Source organism: Ambystoma mexicanum, chromosome 8, assembly GCF_040938575.1.
Source record: "Ambystoma mexicanum isolate Mex_15411 chromosome 8, UKY_AmexF1_1, whole genome shotgun sequence".
NCBI lineage: Eukaryota > Metazoa > Chordata > Amphibia > Caudata > Ambystomatidae > Ambystoma > Ambystoma mexicanum.
The window spans coordinates 810,251,693-810,272,979 of record NC_090929.1 but is presented as its reverse complement, the minus strand read 5'-3'; the positions used below and the strand labels follow the sequence as shown (position 1 = coordinate 810,272,979).

Genomic DNA, 21,287 nt, shown 5'->3' with positions numbered 1-21,287 from the left:
AGGAGGATGTGATGACTTATGTGAATTTGTGTAACTCCAAAAGGCTTGACTCGAAATACAGAAAATAATTAAGTGTGCAGGAACTGAAAAGAGCAGCAAGTATGTAAAATTCCGGAAAATGTCCAGGTCTGGATGGCCTTCCGGCCGATTGTATAAAATTCTTCCAGATGAAGTATACAATCTGATGTTGGCTATGTTACAGGGTTCACTCAAGGAGGGACAATTACCAGCGACAACATGGCATGCCTCATTATCAACTTTTCTGAAGGATCGGAAATCGCCAGTATTAACGAGTAGTTATAGACCGATTAGTATGATTAATACGGACAATAAAATCTTGGCTAAAACATTGGTGTTGAGAATGGAACAAACTTTACCAATAATTATAGACCAAAGTCAAACGGGCTTTGTGAAGGGAAGGCATGTTTCCGAAAACATGCGAAGGCTACTGTTTTTTTTTAAACTGTCTTTATTTGCATTTTACAACATACACTAAACATTACGCAACATCAAACTAACAAGGAAACCCTCTCAACCAAATGCCACAGATGAACAAACCCCCCCTGTGGCCCAACCCACCCCATCCCTCACCCACCAAACATCTTGTTAGCAAAATTACTTTAGCTCCAAGGGAGGGAAAACCATATAAATACAATCAGATATAACCAAAAATGAGACCCAGTTACCGTACGACCGTCCTTAAATAGCGAACACCACGTTTCGCCGATCATATAAAGTGGGGGCCCGCCCAGGACCACCCGCCCCTCCACTACAAATCCGAGCCCGCTTCCGAATCCTCCTCCCCCCAATAATTCTTAGGCTTGCTGGTAGCTGGAAGCATTGGATTATACTGAGTCTCTGTGTTCACAGCAAGCCATAAGGTTAAGCCAGTGCCTGAACGAGGGCGGTGCTGGGGCGCCCCATTTCCGTGCCAGCAGCGACCGCGCCACTACTGAAGCTATGCACACAAGACGCCTCTGACAAACCGAACCAAAATCCATCAAGGCCAACAACCAACATTCAGGGGTAAGAGGAATGGAAAGGCCAATCATACTCGACATGGCTTCTGCTATACGCGACCAAAGTGCATAAACCGGGGGCACAACCACACCACATGAAGGAAGTCAGCAGTAGTTTGACATCCCCTCTTACACTCCGGGGATTGTAGAGAAAACATCTTTTGTATTTGCTTAGGGGAAAGATATTATTGGTGTAAAAATGTGAAGTGTATCAATCAAAATCTGCAATTAACAGAGATGGCCTTAGTCTGAGAGCAAATCAGATTCCACTTCCCCTCAGACATCCCCTTCCCCAGGGCCTCTTTCCACCTACCCCTATAGCAAGTCTGAGATGGGGGCCGAGCAGTTCGGGCCATACCGTACAGAGTCGAAATAAGCTTCTTAGTGGATACTGGCGCAGTAGGTTATGCCATGAGAGGGGAGGTGGGCGGGACGCTTGGGAACTCCCTCCACCTGGTTCTTAGAACCTCTCTGTCGAAAGTATAGTAACTGTGTTATAGGGTTCCATGGGCCGCTCACTGTGAGATCCTCCCAGTGCATACATTTCCCCTGCGGCGCGACATCACCCAGAGTATGAATCTGAAGGTTAGAAAAGTGCTGTATGAACACTGCCTCGTGTGTGAGCGGAATGCCTCGAACGCAGTATATGGGCATCGCGGGAGCATACCACTGGGACACGCCGACCCACTCCGCTAGATGATGCCAGGCCATAATAGTAATGTCAGTCGGCTGGATCTCAGTCCTGGAACATCTCTCCCTCGGGGCCCATAGGAGACCTCTAAGATCGTCAGGGTATGCAATGGCTTTCTCCAAACGGGAATGCGGTAGATACACTGAAGGGGACCACCACCACCACATGGCATAGAGCGCCTGAGCTATCAAAAAATATAAATAAAGAACCGGCGCGCCCATTCCCCCCCAGAGAGTAGGGTCTACACATCATTTCCAGAGAGACGCTAGGATGTTTCCCAGCCCATAGCAGTTTGGTCATCATGCTCTTCACCCGCCGCCAAAAGGAAGCCGGAGGCCAAATTGTGACATTATAGAATACATATAACAATTTGGGCAAGATCACCATCTTAGACAGTGAAATGCGAGCGTCCTGAGAAAGAGGAAGACGGACCCACGTGTCCACTCTGTGTTCCAAAAGTGTTAAGGCAGCAAGATAATTCTCCTCATAAAGCCTACCAGGGGATGTGGACACACGGATACCCAGATATCGAATACCTAGTGGACACCATGCAAAAGACTTGCCCATGTCTATAGGGGAAACGTCGGGGGTAAATGGCAGCACCTCAGATGTTGCCTAATTAATAGAAAGACCAGACAGAGCCCCTAATTTCAAAATCTCTTCTACCACAGGATTCAGGTTTTTAATGTAGATTAACAGGTCATCAGCGTATAGAGCTACAATAGACTTATGTGATCGAAGCGTTACCCCCCTGTGGGCATGATATTCCCTAAGAGCACAGGCTACTGGCTCTATGACTAGAGCAAATAGAAGAGGGGAGAAGGGACAGCCCTGCCTGGTGCCCCTCGATGGAAAAATGGGAGAAGACTGGATGCCATTGGTATACACTAGAACCCTTGGGGCTGTATATAACAAGCAGATCCATTGTAAGAACGTGAAACCCATCCCGGACCTCAAAAAGAAAAGGCCACTCAACTGAATCGAATGCCTTTTCCGCGTCAAGGTCTGCCACTGCTATAGGCCCCTCAGGATTGACATTATGCAACAGCTGTTACAATTTCCACTGTAAATTGCAGGTGACGTTCCTGCCGAATAGCCCACGCAAGCGTTTTGCTAGGACAATCCCCCTTCCCAAACCAGGACGCTATAATCGGGTCTCCCAGAAATCTGTCCTCGTCGGCCAATAGCAGACGTAGTTCCCGCTTCTTGACCTCAATGCTGTCCAGAGTTGCAGACGAATTGGTCCCTGCAAGGCTCAGCTCCAGCTCTTTCAATTCCTTTTCCTTTAATACTATGGCCCTGTGAATACACCTCAGAACATCCCCTTCCTGAGAAATACACGAGCCCCGAATTACCACCTTAAAGGTTTCCCAAACCACCCTAGGGTCTGGAACCGAGTCTGCATTTATTTGAAAGAACTCAGATATAGCCCGGCGGGTATCCTCGCGGAACGCAAGATCCTCTAGGGCCCGAGCTCTAAATCTCCACCGGCGTTTTCTCAAGAGGATGATAGGAGCATCAAATTGGACCGGGACAGGGGAGTGATCCGACAAAGTGCGAGGTAGTATCAGAGCTTTAGAAACGCCACGGGATAGGTCAAGGGTCGAGAAAATGTAGTCTATTCTAATGGAGCTCCTGTGCACACTCGAATAGAAGGTGAATTCCTGAGAGTTCGGGTGCTGGAGGCGCCACAGGTCAACTAAGGAGAAGTCAGCAGCAATGGAAGACCATTTGGTAGCCGTGTGAGAGAGAGACATCTGTGTAGAGGAGGACCTATTGAGTGTCAAAGATAAAGCCAGATTGAAATCCCCCACCCAAACCACCTCATACCCCGGGAACATACGTAAGTGCATCGCACAGCTCTGAAAAAAGTCGGGGCAATCGTAGTTGGGGCCATATAAGCTTACAAATAGAACGGACCAACCCGCAATTTCCCCCGCCACGAGAACAAACAGACCCTCCGTGTCTGTAAGAGTTCTATGTAGTTTGAAGTTTAACTAACGGTGAATATAGATCGCTACACCTCCAGAATGGGTAGAGTAAGACGAGGAATATCTATGCACCCCCCCAGCCCGCTAATGCTGGCAGTTTATGCTCCGGCCCTAGGTGGGTTTCTTGGACACAAAATAGGTTGGCGTGACAATTCCTCACAGAGTTTGCAAGAAGCCGGACTTTTTTTCTGTTAGTGAACCCCCGAATATTCCATGAAACTATGGTAAGGGTCATATTTGAAAGTGCGTCCATCCCACGGGGCTGGTCCATGTCAAGTGGGAGCGAGGACGGCAACTAGATGCAACAATTTCAGCAAGACGATTGTACACTGACCCAAGTAAACACGGAAAGGAACCCCAAGGTGCCAATAATTTCAAAGATCTGAAATAAAAACCCTACCCATCCCGCAAAGAAAACCCCACAGCAATACTTGACTACTCAACAGTATCTTCTGAACCAGAACTCCCACCCCTCCCTCCTCCCACGCCAGAAACCCCAATCTACCGGCTGATATATCCCACCCCCCCACCCAACAACCCAACCCCTAACACATCACACATGAACATAACGCCGCTGAGCATGGGGGGTGCTGGCGGCCGCTGCAGCTCCATCTGTCTGGAGGCTATACCACATCTCTTGTAGCATATCCCATGGCCATAGTGCCCCCTCATCAACATTAACAAATTTAAACAAGCTAAAATGAGCCCCCACACTAAACATGAAGAGGGAGCAAGACATCCAGTGTGCTAATTAGGGGGAGCCCCGAGGAGACGCCCCCGGATCAGGAATTTATTTTTGCAAATCTCTCGGCTGCGTCTCAAGAGGTAAAAAACAGGGTCTTGCCGTTGTGCACCACCCTAAGCTTCGCCGGGTATAACATTGCATAGCGAACAGCCTTTTTTTCAAGAAACGGTTTCCTCTGGTCCTGCAGTTGTTGGCTGAAGTCCGGGAATAACCGTATTGTAGATGAGCCCCATCTCAAAGAGTTCTTCTCTCTCGCCGCCCTCAGCAGCGTATCGCGATCTCTATAGTTGAAGATGCGGGCAATGATGGCTCTCTCCGGAGCACCTGGGGGAGGCCGGTTTGCCAATGAGTGGTGCGCTCGCTCCACCATGAAGTGGCTAGATTCCGGGGGTTAGTAAGGATTTCCATTAAGAGCTTTTCCACAAAGAGTTCCATATTATCAATCTGGGTGGATTCTGCCACCCCAGTTATCCTTATATTATTCCGTCTGGACCTCCCATCAAGATCCTCGTTCTTAGCCACAACTTTTCGTACAGTTTGTTGAAGGGAGGCGACCTCTCGCTGGAGAGATGCTATTTTGTCCTCGCCATCCCCAATTCTATGTTCGGCTTTCAGCCATTCTGCCACACAACTTATCGATCTGAACTGCAGATATGTCCACCTTACAAGATAATGCATCAATTTTTGTTCCAAGACTGTCCGTGCTCCCCTTCAGTGCCAGTAAAGTTTGGTTAAGGGCCCCGATGTCGATCTGAGAAGGGTTAGAGCCCAGGTCTTCTTGTGGCAGATCACGGTCCTGCCTGGTGTATTGCTCCATTCTGGATTGCTTTTTCTGATTGCCCATGCCAGGCAAGCACCTCAAGGACTGATTAACGATAAGAAGCTAGCTCAGTGGAGACGGACCGAGGTGAACCGCAGAGTGGTGGGTTCAGATTCTCCTTAGTCGACAAAGGGCCAGGGCTCTCCCAGTGTACCAGTGTGCCCCACCAATAGGAATCGTAGCTTGGCGTAAAGCATCGTTCGGGGGCAAAAAAAAAGAAAAAAAGGGGGCCGCCAGGGGGACCCAGGTATTCTCGAGGATGTTGTGCCCCCCTCCACACTCAAGGCGGGCACCAACCACACCACAAACCCTCTGTTAGGGAGAATTCTCTGTAAAGGCTAATTTCCCAAACCTAGTGAGTCCCCCAGCAGCTTTGCTGGATTTTTGGGGTTTATTTTTTTCTCCTGCTAAGAGTGAGACTCTTTTTCTCCCACTCTTAGACATGATTTGAGGTGTTCCTTTGACTTTGTATGTGTTCTATGGGCTATGGGGTCCTTTACCCCATAGGGCTTCATGTGTTTTTGATATGTGGGTTACACAGCACCCTCCGTGCAGTAACCTAGGGGTGTCGTAGCGACCCCCAAACATAGACTCCATACCCTGGGACTGACGACTGTCTTCCCAGGGCATGTAAAGTCACCATTGGCTTTACTAGTCTTAAATTGTGAACAGAACCAGTACAAACCATCATATTGTGGATGTACTGGTCGGGGCAATTCGATTGCCCGGGCTCTGTTGTTCGAAGGGGCACTGTCCAGTCCCCGCCGACCGAGTTTTTGCTGGTGGCAGTGGATACTACTTTTTATATTCGACCGCAAATATATTCCTATGGGATTTTCCCATTGTTCGAGGCTAACACTATTTAAAATAGCCTCGAACATACCGGCGGTTTATTAAATTAATATAAATTCACTGGTTGGTATTTTTTGCCAAAACTTGGTTCCAAAATGGCGTTTGTGTTCGCTTCTGTGACTCCAAACCAAGTCGAGCCCTTTGTTCCACTTTTTGGCGGGCTTCTGGTGATCCTGGACACATTTTACTTGCTCTCTCTAAGAGTGGGCCTGGCATTTGAACTTCCTTGCTCTCCAGTAGACTTTGCCTAACCTGCCTCACTGTGGTTCTTTGAAAAGTATTGAAATTTTGTGCTCATAACTCTGCCTTTTCCCTCCCTTTTTCTATAACTTATTAGCGTGCCATCTTAGGTTAAGCGCTCACCTCTGTCTGAAAATAAGTGGTGTTTCTCACTAAGACTTGTCTAATAAGTAATTAGGGTTGTATATATATAATAGTGACTGTGTGTTGAATTTACTTACCTCTTTTTGTGCTAGTGTTATTTACAAGTGTGTCTTTAAATAAATAATTATATACTTTTACACCAAAGCTCTGGACAGTGTTTGCTTGTGCTACTGTATCTTTGTACCTATTGTGTATAATCTATATACTGGCTAACTCATCTTGAGAGAAGTCTGACTGCTCAGCCACAGCTACCAGGTAAATCTGGGTGGTACAGACTGCTACCAATTCTGTTTACTGCCAACCACCTGTAGTCCTAAATCTTTTGCAGTGGTCCCTAAGGGAACTGCACAGGTTTCTGCCTAACGCCCTCCAAGTCGCAGCCCCGGCTCCCACCCCTGACACCCGGGGAGATGTAGATGTCAACAAGGTGGGGCAGCCTCTACCCCTTATCGGAGCAGGGACAAGCAATTCCACTGTGTGTAAACAGTTCCATGGGGGGCTGAGGGCTCTAGCCCAGTCTTAACTGCAGAGTCTCCCCCGGCAAGCCACCACGGATGGAGGTCACCAGCCCCACCAGCACTCTTGGAAGAAGAAAAAAAAAGGGGGGAGCCACCGGGCGCCCCTCCTGGGATCCACCCATAGCCCCCCCGCAGGCCTGAGTACAGTTACAGCAAAGACCGTCTATATGGCCATTAGATGAAGACCCCAAAGGGCAACGCCACATGGACAGAGCAGGTTGCCAGTCACACCAGGATGGAGGCGAGCCAGGGGTAGTATATCGCCGCCCAAAAACAAATCATCTTCCCCGCGGGCCCCCAATGACCCTCCGGGAGCCCGCACCAAAGCTCCCCTCCGAGCCGCAACTTCCACGTATCGCGGGCGGGAGAGCCCCTCTCGCCCGCACACCAGCGCCTGGAGAACAGCAGCTTCCGAGCCGACTCCAATGTAAGGGCAGGTAGGGGACGTCCGCCAATACCGAACAGTGGCACAGCTCGGCCGTCACCCAGCTCCAGCCAGCAAGGACCCGCCCGTGCACACAGTTGGAGCACCGACTAGCAATGCCTCAGGGCCCGCCGCGGCCTTCAGCTTTGGGGGAAGGGCGGCACTCCTCAGAACGCCGGGTCCAAATACAGTCCCAAACTGACAGCCACCGAAGCTGTCTCCACTTCCAGCGCCGCTCGACACTCTCTGCCGCAGCTCCACTCCCGAATCACTGCTGGACACCACGATATCAAAGGCAATTCTAACCATGTACATTAGCCTCCAGCGGAGCCCTTTCAGGCTGCGGCCATCTTGCGTGCCGTGTCACAGCACCCCCCATGCAAAGGCTACTGTTAACTTTGTTTGAGAGTAAAGATCTTGAGAAAGAGCTGCTGGTGTTGTCGTTGGATGCAGAGAAGGCATTCGACAGGATAGAGTAGGAGTACCACTCGGCAGCACTAAATGGTTTTGGATTTGGATAATGGTATAAACTGGATAAGGCTCTAGTACACCTTGCCTACATCATGTGTGAAGACTAATGCATATGTTTCTGAGAAGTTTGGTCTTGAAAGGAGCACTGTAAATACTGGAGGGGGGGTGTCTGTACTCCTGCTCTCCATATGGCAGAGGAGAGGCACAGAGGACCCCAGCCAAGATTCTCTATTGTTGGTAGCAATGGACGAGCAATCAAGGACTAGCTTCTCAGGAGGTGCTGCAGGCTGGTTCTTAAGTACAGTGTAGTCCCCAAGCACCCACAAAGGAATGTCCACACACTGTATTAGTTAGAACACAGACTTTATATAATTAAGTTCAAGGTTATGTACACAATGACAATAACTCACTTTTTGCTCAGTAAATCTACAATGGCAAATATGTACAGTTCTAAGTGGTACCACAATTATTATCAGATTTCATTAAAGTGCATCAACTGTACTCTGTTTAAATGTCACACAAATCACTTAATAAAGGTAACCAACAATAGACCTTAGAGGAAAACAGTTGGTTAGAACAATTGGCAGAATACTGGCCCCCACCGTTAGACACAGTTCTGTGTGGAGACCCCCCCCACCTGGGCAACCTGTAAAATAAAGATACACTACAAGCCCAGTCCATATATTGTTCAATTATTCTCATTTCCTTCTACAATGTTTCTACCACCCCAAGGTACCTGGAATAGCAGAGTTCGACGACGGGTCGTCGACAGATCCTTCTTGAGCGGCTCCCTTTAAAGCAGGAGCCACGGATCGTCGAGATCCTTCAAAGAAAGTGAACTCGGGGTCGAAACAGCAGCTTCGGTCCTAGTGGTGCACCTCGATGTCGATAGTTCAGGACCGCAAACAGTTTGTGAAGAACTGTGGCCCAGCAAGGGCGTTGAGTTGTCCGGCGTCTATATGGTCTTTGTGTGGCAGCAAACCCACTGGCGGATGCTCCTCGGCGCGTCGACGGCCTGGCCTTCTCTGGCAGGATAAGGTGGGTTGCAGTGCGGACGAGCGCGTCCGTGAATCGAAAGTCTTAGGCAAAGGAGCGGTGCGGCTCCGGTCGTCGATGGCACGGCGTCAAGCGGTCCTCTCTTCTGGGCCACACGGCTTTGACGGGCCTCCAGCGGTTATAGCAAACCTGTGAACCATGGTTGACAACGGTGGATGTAATGTCCGGTGCCTATCTTCGTTCTCCTCAGCGGTCCCCGTCTCCGGTCGGCAGGCCTGTCGAGGGTCTGACTTCCAGGGAGCTTTGGCGAAGATTAGTGGGGCTCGATGTTCCCTCGGAGCATGGGAAGAGGGCGCCTATCAAGGTCCTCTCTTGGATCATTCTCGACGGCTTTCGACTTTCAGAGAAGGGAGACAGCAGTCAACCTTCTTCTTCAGACTGGGCTTCGAGATTAAGCGTCAGTTTCAACTTCAGCTTCTGAATGATTTCTAGCAGTGAGAGGCCCCCAGATATACTAGTTGATTTCCCATTGATTCTGCTGGGTCACACTCAGGCAACCAATCACTCAGAAGGGCATTCAGCAGTCAGTCAGCCAATCAGGTGCACAGTGCATTCAGGCCATTCTTCTCCATCCAGACACTCACAACACAGAATGTGGATTCGGACAAGTACCACGCCTTTCAACACTACACACTGCATTCATACCAGTTTCGGGCATGGCTGTCTCAGTCATTGTGTCAAACACCAGATACCAGACATCCACAACAAGAAGTGTGTCTCAGTCATTGTGTCAAACACCAGATACCAGACATCCACAACAAGAAGTGTATGTTCGTCACACACTCCATTCACACAGGTCCCACCCACAGGGGTACACACAACATACGGTCGTTGGGAAGGCTCCAGCTAGTCTGGTCGGCACTTCCCCACACTACCAAATATGGAACTTCCACCTAACAGTCAGTCAGGGGGAAGGGACAGAGTCCGGGCTTCCCAGGACTTCGGAAGATCAAGGTAACAGGCGATGGAAGGCAAGAGGCCACGGGGACCATCTTGTCTACATCAGGAATCTACTGATTCAAATGCCAGGGCCTGGGCATCCCAAAATGGAGGACGCTCAGGGCACCAGTCAATTCAGCAAGGAGCTGCCACCAGCCCGTACCCTGCTCTGTGTGCCACTGACAGGTGCCCATAAACATACACTAGGGGCTCAGGGTTGTACCCCCACCCGTGGGTGCCATAAGGGTACCCCATCGGTCTGTACACCAATCCAAAAGAGAGTTGCACCACCAGGAGTCCCACATGAACTCCTGTGTGGAAAATACTACAGAACACACGATAAAAAGCAGTAGAGGACAAGGATACGGAGGCCCTGTCCCTCCGATGCATTTCCAGCATCACAGGCACGAGACAGGGCTGCCCGCTCTCTCCACTCTTGTTTGTAATAGCGATGGAACTGCTTGCAGTCCGAATTAGAGAAGATGTGGAGGTTGAATGAGTACAGTTTAGAGAGGCTTGCCAGAAAGTTTGGCTTTACGCTGATATGTTGCTGGTCTTGCAAAACATCAAAACCTCTGTTCCAGCGTTGATTAACCAAATTGAAGCCTTTCATAGAGTTTCAGGTCACAAAATCAACTGGATGAAAACCGAGGCAATGCCGCCGTCGAGTTCCTGTTCATCGTTTAGTATGAATACTTATGTTTTTCATTGGTGTCCTGAAAGGATGCGATATTTAGGCATTTGGTTGACAAAAGATGTGTCGGAATGATGGAGGTTAACCTTACCGGTATTATACAAAATGTGGATGCAGATATGAAAACATGGAATTAACTTAAATTGAGCCTTTGGGGCAGGGTGCACGCTCTTAAAATTACTTCGACTCCAAATTATGTGTTGAACATGATTCCACTATTGTTCAGAAAAGGCTTTTTGAAGAGAATTGAGAGTTTGATTCAAGTATTTCTATGGGAAGGAAAGCAACCGCGATTGAAATTGTGGAAGTTGCAACTGTCTCAGGAAAGAGGTGGTCTGGTTGTTCCAGACTTTGACAATTATCATCTGGCATTTGGTGCAAGACATCTAGTTCCATTCATCGAGAACTCAAAAGATCCTTGGACTCAGGCAGAGACGAGTAAATCCTCCCCTCTCTCTCCGAGAGCTCTGCTTACCTCATTGGATGGAGCAGGTTGCAGATCTTCTCCAACTACTTTTATCAGAACATGTTGGAGAGCACTCATGAGGAGGAGCAAACAGGATGTAGTGGAGAATTCCATCACCTCAATTTGGCTGAATCCTGACATCAAGATGAACGGTAAAGTACTTCTATGGCCGAACTGGCTGTTGGGGGGCATTCATTGCATAGAGGATCTAATGGATGGACACAAATGGCTTAATTTCAAGCAATTGTGTACAAGTAATGATCTCCACAATTGCACACTGGGGCAATACAGAAAATCGAAGAAAAATTGAAGAAAGCTTTGATGAACAAACCTCTTATTGCTGGCACTGGGCGGCAAACCTGGTTGAAGGCCTACAAAGCAGAAGAGTGTACAAAGAGTTGAATCAATACAAGAAACCAAATTCAGAACTTTTGGACAAATGGTCAGGTGTACTAGAATCTGAGATGACCGAAAATAGGTGGCTAAACATTTGTAATAATGTGGTGTTAACATCTCTAAATCTGGGTGAAAGAAGTCCTCAGATTAAGGTGTTTAATAGGGTCTTCTGGACACATGAAAGGCTTCATGAAAGGGGTCTTCTTAGTTCAGAAGCATGCCGGAGATGCAGACATTTGAAAGGAACATTTGAACATTTAATTTGGGAATGCTATGAACTGAGATCTTTCTGGAGGAAGGTGTCACTGAAAATAAATGAGGTTCTCATGATTGATGTTGAATTTGACTATGTAACTGTGATTCTGGGTGACGATGAATTGGTGTCTGATCTTATTTATGCTCAAAGATGTTGGTTTTACAGAGCCTCTAATTCTGCCAAAAAAGTTATTCTCAGAAAATGGAAAGATGTGGAATTACCTAAATTTGCAGAATGTGTTTCTGATCTTAGGCAGGTGGCCAGGATGGAGAGAATTATTCTCTTCAGAAGCAAAAAGATGAATGTATATGAAGGTATTTGGGGTAGGTTCCTAGATCTTTTTGCTTAAAAGTCCTTTTGATCGATAAAGTTTGTCTTTGTCTTCAAATCTACTGTGATGTTTGTTATACTTTGTGAGTATGGTCTTTGTTCATGAAACTGATGTTATTAAGATGTGTTTTTTTTGGTTTGTACTTGTAAAATTAATAAAAATGTAAATACAAAAAAAAGGATCACATTCAAGACCCTCTGCATCATCCACAAGGCCTGGACCACACTATCTCCAACTTTCCCTCTCTAAATACTCCCCTGCTAGAACCCTACCCTCCTAACTCCAACTCGTTGACTGTCAAATGCTTCTTTAAGCAGAGAGAGGGGGCAGGGGGTCTCTCCTTGCTGCCGCCTCCCTCTGGTGCTGCCTCTCTGCCCCTCTAACTTGAGCCGGATCTTCTCAAGTTCCTAAAACTGCTCAAAACTCTGCTCTTCTCTACCTCTTTCCTCTCCCTGCTAATCACACCACTCCAGCTGTGACCGGTGGCTTGGTCCTCATGAATCTCACATGATTTCAGGCCCTTCTCCCCCATCGATACCAGCACCCTCCCCACTGCACTGCAGTACGACACAAAAGTGACTATACTAGAGCACAAAAGTGACTGAAGTTTGCAGTTTAAGTTAAAACTGCTCTATGTTAATATTCCTTATAATCTGTTGACTCCATGAGGCCTTTCAAGCCACCATGGAGATGGAGATCATAAGGCAATAGTTTGACTCTGCATTGTAGCTAGATATCAAGGAAGATGCCATTATCAGAGAACTTGAACTTATCACTGTTGCTGGTAGATTTATGGACATGTCATGGCCACAGGCCCCAGAACACAAAAACCACACCATCTAGTGATGGGGCAATGGGTCAGTTGACTCACTTATGTCCCTTTGGGACTCATAAACACAGGGCCCCTGGCTGGACTCAGTCCTGGCGCCTTTGGCGCCAGGCTCATATAGAGATGTGAACAGGAACACTTTATTTCAGTGCAGGAGTGCTTTTATTTTACTTCAGTGCTGGAGTGCTTTTATTTTACAAAAATGTTCCAAGTGCTGAAAGACTTTATTCCAGAGAACATCCCCATGTGCTGACTCATCAGGCGTGGGTCCCTAGGCCAGGTCTTCAGGTTCTGACTCATCGGGTGTGGCAGGGCGTGGCAGCAGGCCGGCCAGAGCTACTGGGCGTGGCCGGGAACAAGACTATATAAACCCACCGATCCCTCAAGCAAACGCTTCGCATTACTTTGCACCACCGTGCAACGTGACGCTCACCGCTGCCTGGACCAGCTACTTACCTCGAGATCCTGCAACAACCGCATCCTAACCTGGACCCTGGCTCACATCTCGCGTCAATGCTCCTTCTTCTTGGCAGATCCCAAATCGATGCTGCAGCACTTGCACTCTGCCCCACGAAGCCGAAGTCCTGAAAAGAAGACAAGACAAGGTTAGAACTCCCGAAAACACCCAACCCGGGGTCGCGCCGCATTTAAAACCCAACGCGCACCCTAAGGCACCATTAAAGGCTACTTACCAGCTGTCGGATCATCTCAGCCCAGCTCTTCTGTACCGCCGGCTCTGCTTCTTCTAACACCGGCACTGCTACACCACCTGCAAGGGGAGAGAGCAGAGAGAAGAGACATTACATACAAAGGACAGAGAACAAACTTTACAAATACAGTTACAACCGTCGGAAGACAAGCGGGCAAGTGGAAACAAGGGAAACACTTACCTACAAGAGAAGTGGACTAGTCGCAGCTTGCCTGGACTTCCACGACAAGGGACCAGTGAGGGAACTCGGTTCCCTTCAACAAGCTCCCCTGTCAGAAGCAGCAGGACGGAGAGCTCGTCATCATCCTCATTCAGCAGGTAAGCCTCGAGTAGTGCAACCCGAGGGAAGCCACATCCAGGGAGAAGAGGTATGGAGAAAGGGTCAGGGACCACAGGCTGCATACTCATACGACCCCCCCTTATATTCACGCAGGAACCGCACTGCTCATCACTGCTGTTCCCCACACAGACGCACTGGGAGGAGCAGACAAGAGGAGTTTCATCCCTGAGAGGGCTGCGACCGTGCCCCAACGCCTCCGCAGAGACCATGTGAGCATAACAGGACCCTGCTCCTCTGTTGGGCTATTTCTTTCTCTATGATGATCGATATTTGTATTTCTCCAGCATTGGATCTTTCATAGATTCATGTGCTGTTAGAATATTCTGCATCATCAGGCTGGGAATCCATGGCAATATTAAAGCAGTTTCCTTTATAAAAATGAAAAACTGCAGCCACTTCAGTCTTCTCTGTGTTGTTTTGGGTCCTTTACCCTTTTTCTAATAAGCAGTGCCTCCCATAGCTCCACCCCTATAGGCCATCTTCAGATTCCTACCACATGTTCAAGTGTTGGGAGTCCTCCCCAAGTTCACCAACTTTAATTGACGATTTTCAGAAGAATTTAGATCCTACAACCTTGCTTTTTGTAACTTTCGAAAGCCACAGATAGGTTCTCTCTCTTTTGGGGGTTTTGGGAGTGTTGCACCCATCTGGTGCTTTCTTACTGGGCACATACTGGTGTCTCCAAGGTTGAGTCCTATGGAATGTCCCTTCTTTCCCTCATTGTGACAGAATCCAAGGAAAAATATTCTAGTTCTACTTGCCACCTCAAGAACATCTGCTTTGAAGATCAATGCCAAAGGTGTATCTGTTGTCTTTATCAGACCATGACCCCAACGCCTGCTCCCTGTGCCATTCTCTTTCAAATATAACTTTAAAAGACAGACAACGGATACTGGTGGCCTGGCTAGATGACAGGACTGTTCCTCAGATTTCACTTTATTGAAAAAACATGCATCACTGCGCCATAGTAGGCCCTCAGTGTTCTTCCATCCAGAAGAGGCTGAGATCCCACAAGGGGGCTTCCTGTGGGAAATGGGTAGAGAAAGGTGATGCCACACACGCTCTGCCATCCCCAGAAACAGCTGCCTTGTTGCCCAACATCACCTCATCACAGAAATCTATGGCTTTGTCGATGAAGTCAACGGCGACAAAACCGTCTGGTACAACGATGAGCTATTGCACTTCGAAGAAGCCATTGCCATCTACGAAATCTTCATTGAAGCCTAAACCGTTGGTTACCTCATCAATGCCTTCCTTGACGACAAGCATGACAAAACATGCCAAACCCACCTCGTCAATGACTTTTGCAGCAGTCACCATGCAGACGACACCCGTCCGATCGGTGATCACCCTGATGACCGCCAGACCTTTGGCACCTACTGCATCGTCAATGACCCTGTCAATGTCTGCACAACAAAAAAACACACCTGCACTACACAGGTACCTCTCCTGCTCTTCCTGAGGCTCGTTACCTATCCATGGACCTCCTGACCATGCTGCACACTTTGGTGTAGGAACTGCAGACAAGGGTTCCCTCTATTCCTCCTCCACTTGCTATGCTACCTCGCCGCCATCAGGTTCTATCAGACTTGGACTCTTATTGAAATCCTCCTCTAGACACTGCTTCTACTCCCTCTTTGTCTCTGGATGAATTTGATTATATAATGACTGCAGGTGAGCAAAGGGAACAAGCCCGGAAGACCTTGGTGTCTATTCCCATTCTAAATGACATCTGTTGAATGGCTTGCATACAATGAAGAACCCATTTACTGCACCTTTTTTAAGAACGGCTGTTTTGACAAAAATATAGGGCACCAGATGGTGCCCCCAAATGTCTCCTCACCCAACCCAGACCTGGCTCGGTTTTGTCTATTGCTGCATGTAAATGATCTGCGGTCACACATCTCCATGCGCTGTGCATCTCCTCCTCCTCCAGCTCTACCCCTTCAACCGTTAGACTAGAGACCATTTTATCCACAGTCCACACGCTGTCACATCGATCAGTTGCCTCAGTTTGAATGCTAGGGTCCCTCCTGGGATTGATGTCCTCTTGTATTCCACTCATACAGCATTGTCTGCTTCTCATCCAGCCTATTCAGGAGTTCTGGGATGCCCGCTGGCCACAAACCTCCAGCCATTTGGATGACAAAATATTCCTCACACGTCCATTCGACAACACCCTATGTTTGTGGTCAGACATCACCGATCTGATGGAGGGAGATGTTTGTCATGCCTGCTCACCAAGTGACAGTAACAATGGACGTGTCCATGGAGGGTTGGGGATCCCACACTGCAATTCTTGATGCCAGAGGCCTCTGGTCGTTGAAGGAAAAGTCTCTGCACATCATTTTCCTGGAACTAAGGGTGGTTTTCTGGACTCTGAAGTGCTTCCTACCTCTCCCTCAAGGTAAAGGGGTTTGTTTGTTCACAGACAACATTAATACAATGTTCTATATTCAGAAACAGGGCAGCACCAGATCACCTACAATGTCCACCAAAGCTCAATCCCTTTGGAATTGGGCCATTTCGCATGGGATGTTCCTGTCCCTGTTCCACCTGCCAGGTTTCCACCATTTCATGTCTGACTCCTTCAGCAGGGATCTCTATTCCTGCCATGAGTGGGGAACTCCTCCTCAATCAGCTCCTACACCTATTTCAGATGTGGGGGACAGTGGTCATAAACCTCTTCGTCACCAAGGACGACTCAGAGTGGCTTTCATTTGCCAGCAGGTTCCTGGATCTGCACAGCCTGTGGGATGCCTTCACATTTCTGTGGACGGACAAGTTCCTATATGGTTTACCTCATTCCTGCTCATATCCAAAGTCTTACACTTCTCCAAACAGCAGAGGTCCAAATTGATCATTGTGGCTTCGGCTTGGCTGAGACAATTTCGGTTCTAGGAACTCCTGGCTTTTTCTGCACTCGTGCCCATTCAAGCTTCCTACAGTATTCCACCTACTATCCAGCGATAGGGGAGGGGTCGTTCATCACAACCTGGACTCACCCAACCTGATGGGCTGGTGCCTGTATCTCTATGGTTTGGCCATATTGACATACCCCAGAACTACTGAGACCTCTTGGCAAAGGCTCAAGCACCTGCTCTCCTGGTACCACAGTAAATGGAAACACCTCACGGTATGGGGTGCGACTCATTCAGTGGATGCTCTCCACTTCCAGCCTCAACAAATTATGCCATAATTATTATTTGTGGCACATGGTGGCTTGGCCAACACCTCTATCAAGGTTCACTTGACTGATATCTTGCTTCACGCACTCTCCAGCTACACCTTCATTGTGGTCTCATCAAGGGATTTCTCAAGGGCCTTTTCAGTGCATTTCCACCAATGTGCCCACCGGCTCCTGCTTAGGCACTAAATGCCGTACTCTACACATTAATGGGACATCCTTTTGAGCCTCTACATAACACTGGCATTCAGTTCCTTTCATGGAAAACCAATTTCTTGTTTGCCATCACTTCAGCCAGGAGGGTTGGTCAAATTCAGACTCTTTCCTCCAGGGGTCTGCAACCTTTGGCTCCCAGATGTGTTTGGACTACCATTCCCATCCGGCCTGTACAGCATAGTCAATGTCAGGAGATCATGGGAGTTGTAGTCCGAAACATCTGGAGAGCCACAGGTTGCAGACCCCTAGACCATCTTATCTTGTTATCCGCAGGTCCAGGGTTCTTTTGAGGATGAACCCTATGTTCATGCCTAAATTATCCTCATGGTTTCACCTCAATGAGCCTCCGGTTCTGCTGGTGTTTATTGGCACTCCTTCTACTCATGCCGAGCAGTCACTTTACTTTCTGTATGTCATGCAAGCGCTTTAGTACTATGTCGCCACTACAGATCCATTCCGGAAGTCCTCACTTCTCTTCATGGCGTTTGGTCCCGCTGTGATGGGCAAAGGACTGTCCAAATCTTGATGGCTCTCTACTTGCATTTCCTTTTGCCACCACTTTGCAAACAGGCTGTTTCCTATGCGGTGTAAGGTGCATTCCACAAGGACTGTCTCTGCTGCTTTCCCCTCCGGTTGGCATCTGCAGGGTGTCTGCATGGTCATCTCTTCAACAAGTTTTACTACATCGACAAAGACTCTGTGGAGGAGTACAGAGTTAGACAGGCAGTCCTTCGACATCTGTTCGCCTGAAGGTGAGGTTTATCCTCGTCCCGGTCTGCATCATACAGAGGGTTATATGTATATGTGCTGCTATGTATTCTATTCAAACAGCATGTGAATGTATGATAGATTCAATGCTGGAGAAGGAATACTTGACTTACCTGTAACTCCTGTACTCTAGCATTGATATCTTTCATAGATGCACATGCAAACCCCTGCGTACCCCACATGAGGCTCAGCGTTGCACTGTTATGTGCGTTATATGAATCTGAAAATGGTCTACAGAGATGGAGCTAAAGGAGGCACTGCCTAATATTGATGATAGGAAAAATGACCCAAAACACCATGAAAAGAACACTGAAGTGACTAAGTTTGTTTTCATTTTCTAATTGACAGTTTTAGTATTATTGAGGATTCCCAAACTGAAGACTGAGAATAATCAAACAGCACATCAATCTGTGAAATATACCAAATGCTGGAGAACAGGAGTTACAAGTAACTTATTCCATATCTAAGCCTATGTTTGCATTGTATCATAATTATTGTACATGCTCTTCTTCGCTAGCAAAGATTCTCCACGTTTGGTGACCATGTGCTCTATTTAAAATAAAATAATCAAAGTGCAGCATCAAATCTGATTTGATGACTATAGTACTGGAACTAACCAACGATCCAAATAGAATGGTCCTTGCACAAATGCATAAACATCACCTCGAGCACGTTTGTGTCCACCTCCCAAAAAAACTAAAAAGGAGGGAGATGCTGGAAGCCAAAAACAATGGGTCTGGAGGAGTCAAACTAATGTCGCCGTACAAGGACACTACTGTAAGCAACTTTCACCCTTTTGCTATTTACATATGCTTAAATAAAATAAAAACGATGAACTCTTCCTGCAACAATTGAACACTGGTGAGACGCTTCTGTTAGATAACAAAGCATTTACGGTTTCTTCCTGAATCTGCAATTCGCATACAGTGATGTACCCCATTACGAGATGTTGGGGAAAGATAAGAGTAGGCTACAGTTCCAATACTTCCCCCTTAAGTCTGCAATCCAATGGGTTGCTTCAAGCGGGCTTCAAAAGGTAACAAAGTGTTCGGTGTTCTTTCTTTGTGGTGCTAATTTGCCTGCCTGTTTTCGAACGTGATCAGTAATCTTCTCCAGATAATTGAAGCTTAAAATGTTATGCACTTTTATTTTCCAAGCCAACTTTTATATTGAGTAGCTCCTGTTTCTGCATCAGGCCTTTAAGGGTCCAGCACAATAGCCATGACATGAAATGTTGCTTGCCTTGTTATTGGGTCGGCCTTGTTAATACAGTGGAAGAAAATATGACCCTTTTTAAAAAATAAAATAAAAATCCTAACATTGAATAAGACATTGTCTCCCCTGTTTTGTGTTTAAATGTAGTAAGCAACCTTAGTGCAAATAAATGACTTAATTGTCTTTCCAGTAGGGAGTGTCCATGCAGGAACAACATTCCCAGCGATTCAGGGTGCTACCTTGACAACTCTATCCACGCAGCCTGCAACTATTGTTACAGGGAGCTTCCCAACCGAAGATGAACAGCATAGCCAGCCTGTGAGCCCTCAGGGTCTGCACTATCTCCACTCCGCCTATCGAGTTGGTAAGGACACCATAACAAAGTAAAAGCACTTTCGGTATGCCTGTTTTGGTGGGACGGGTCAGTGTGTGCAGTGCAATGGGGCGCACCTTTGTTGGCAATCTTCATTGATTAAAATGTTTTGTTGTGACCGCTGCCGAAATGAGACCCACAGATTTCTCAAAGATGGTCGACAATCACAAATGGGCTCATGCTAATATGGGCTTGTTGTCACAAGTATAATGTAAAACTCTTCCTGGTGGCTACACTTGTGTAACAAGATGTGGCACACCTCTTACCTCCTTTAATGTGTATACCTACGAGCAGTGGCATTCCTGTAATTGACACTAATGGGCCTGAGAGTATAGATTTGGGGGTAATATTTGTTTCCCTAAAGTTTGTTCGGAGGGTTTGCTCTTCTGAGTATTAAACGTCAGTGTGTTACATATTAGTTTCATATTTAAAATTGGTCGATCAGCAGTCATACAGTCGTGTAAAATACACCATAAACCTATTTTAATCATTTTGCCATTCACGCAGGTCAAACACCTCTCGCAATATACATTTGGAAACAACATGATACAATATGATGTAGAATGTGGTGGTTGAAGGTTTTATATCACCCTACTTTACCTTTATAAAAATAAATTTCCATAACCACACTCCAAACGATATTTATTACATGCTGATAACATATTTTAACTGATAGGTGTATTTTAGTGACAACAATTTTGCCTAGAAAGGGTTATCTTTTGTAAGCACGATATATACACTAATTCCAAGCACTTTATTAATTTAACTAAAACGCCATACTCTGCACATGTGGCAAATCGGCAATTAAAAATATCTAAAGGGAAATTCGAAGATAGCCTCCAGTGACTAGGGACGTGTGGTCCTTGGCTCTGCTCCGGGCCGAAACGAAAGCAAGCCCACATCCACTGTCTGGAGCTGGGCTGGGTACCAGGAAGAAACACTGAAGGTTTTGTGCAGCATTAGGAGACATTGGGTTGGGGTCGTCATCCCCTCCCTCACAGGGTCGGGAAGATCTTGCTTATTTATTTATTAACATTTGTAAAGCGCATAGCAGCCCTCGGGCATCGTGGCGCTCTTACAGATAGTCATTGCTGGTTACAGAAAAAGTATACTTAGTTACATGACGGTGTATTTGGATATAAATACTTTGTTACAAGGCCATACATAAAAAAAGCAAGGTTCCGCTAGGCGTGTGGTGGGGGCGCGGGGGGGTGGGAGTGTTTAATTGAAGAGTGTGGTTTTGAGGCCTTTGCGGAAAGCTGTGAGGGCTGTCTCAGCTTTGTGTGCGTTAGGCAGTGCGTTCCAGAGTTTAAGTGCTAAATGCGGAAAGCCAATCCCCCCCCCACCCCCCCTCTGCTTTTGCCCTTTTGATGGGCGGGATGCACAGTTGGTTTGTGTGGTGAGTTCTCTTAGGACACAAGTAGGTGTCTCTGATGATGGTTTCAGATAGATAGGGAGGGGTGGAGAGGCGTAAGCATTTATATGTTAAAGTGAGGGTCTTGAAGGCATTCTCTCCTTTACCAGGAGCCAGTGGGCCCCCCTGTCTAGCCTGTGTCATATGTTCTCTTTTGGGGATATTGAGTGCTGCTCTAAGCTG

At 47.3% G+C, this 21,287-nt stretch overlaps 1 protein-coding gene across 2 annotated transcripts in view; it reads left to right on the top strand.

The window, feature by feature from the left end:
• Nucleotides 1–21,287, top strand: part of ZSWIM8 (zinc finger SWIM-type containing 8) — a 3,132,642-nt gene that overhangs the window by 2,852,854 nt on the left and 258,501 nt on the right. For both annotated transcript variants that reach the window (XM_069610680.1, XM_069610679.1), the window contains one exon: nt 19,508–19,681. In XM_069610680.1, the coding sequence (XP_069466781.1) occupies nt 19,508–19,681 (174 nt within the window). The remainder of the gene's footprint in view (nt 1–19,507; nt 19,682–21,287) is intronic.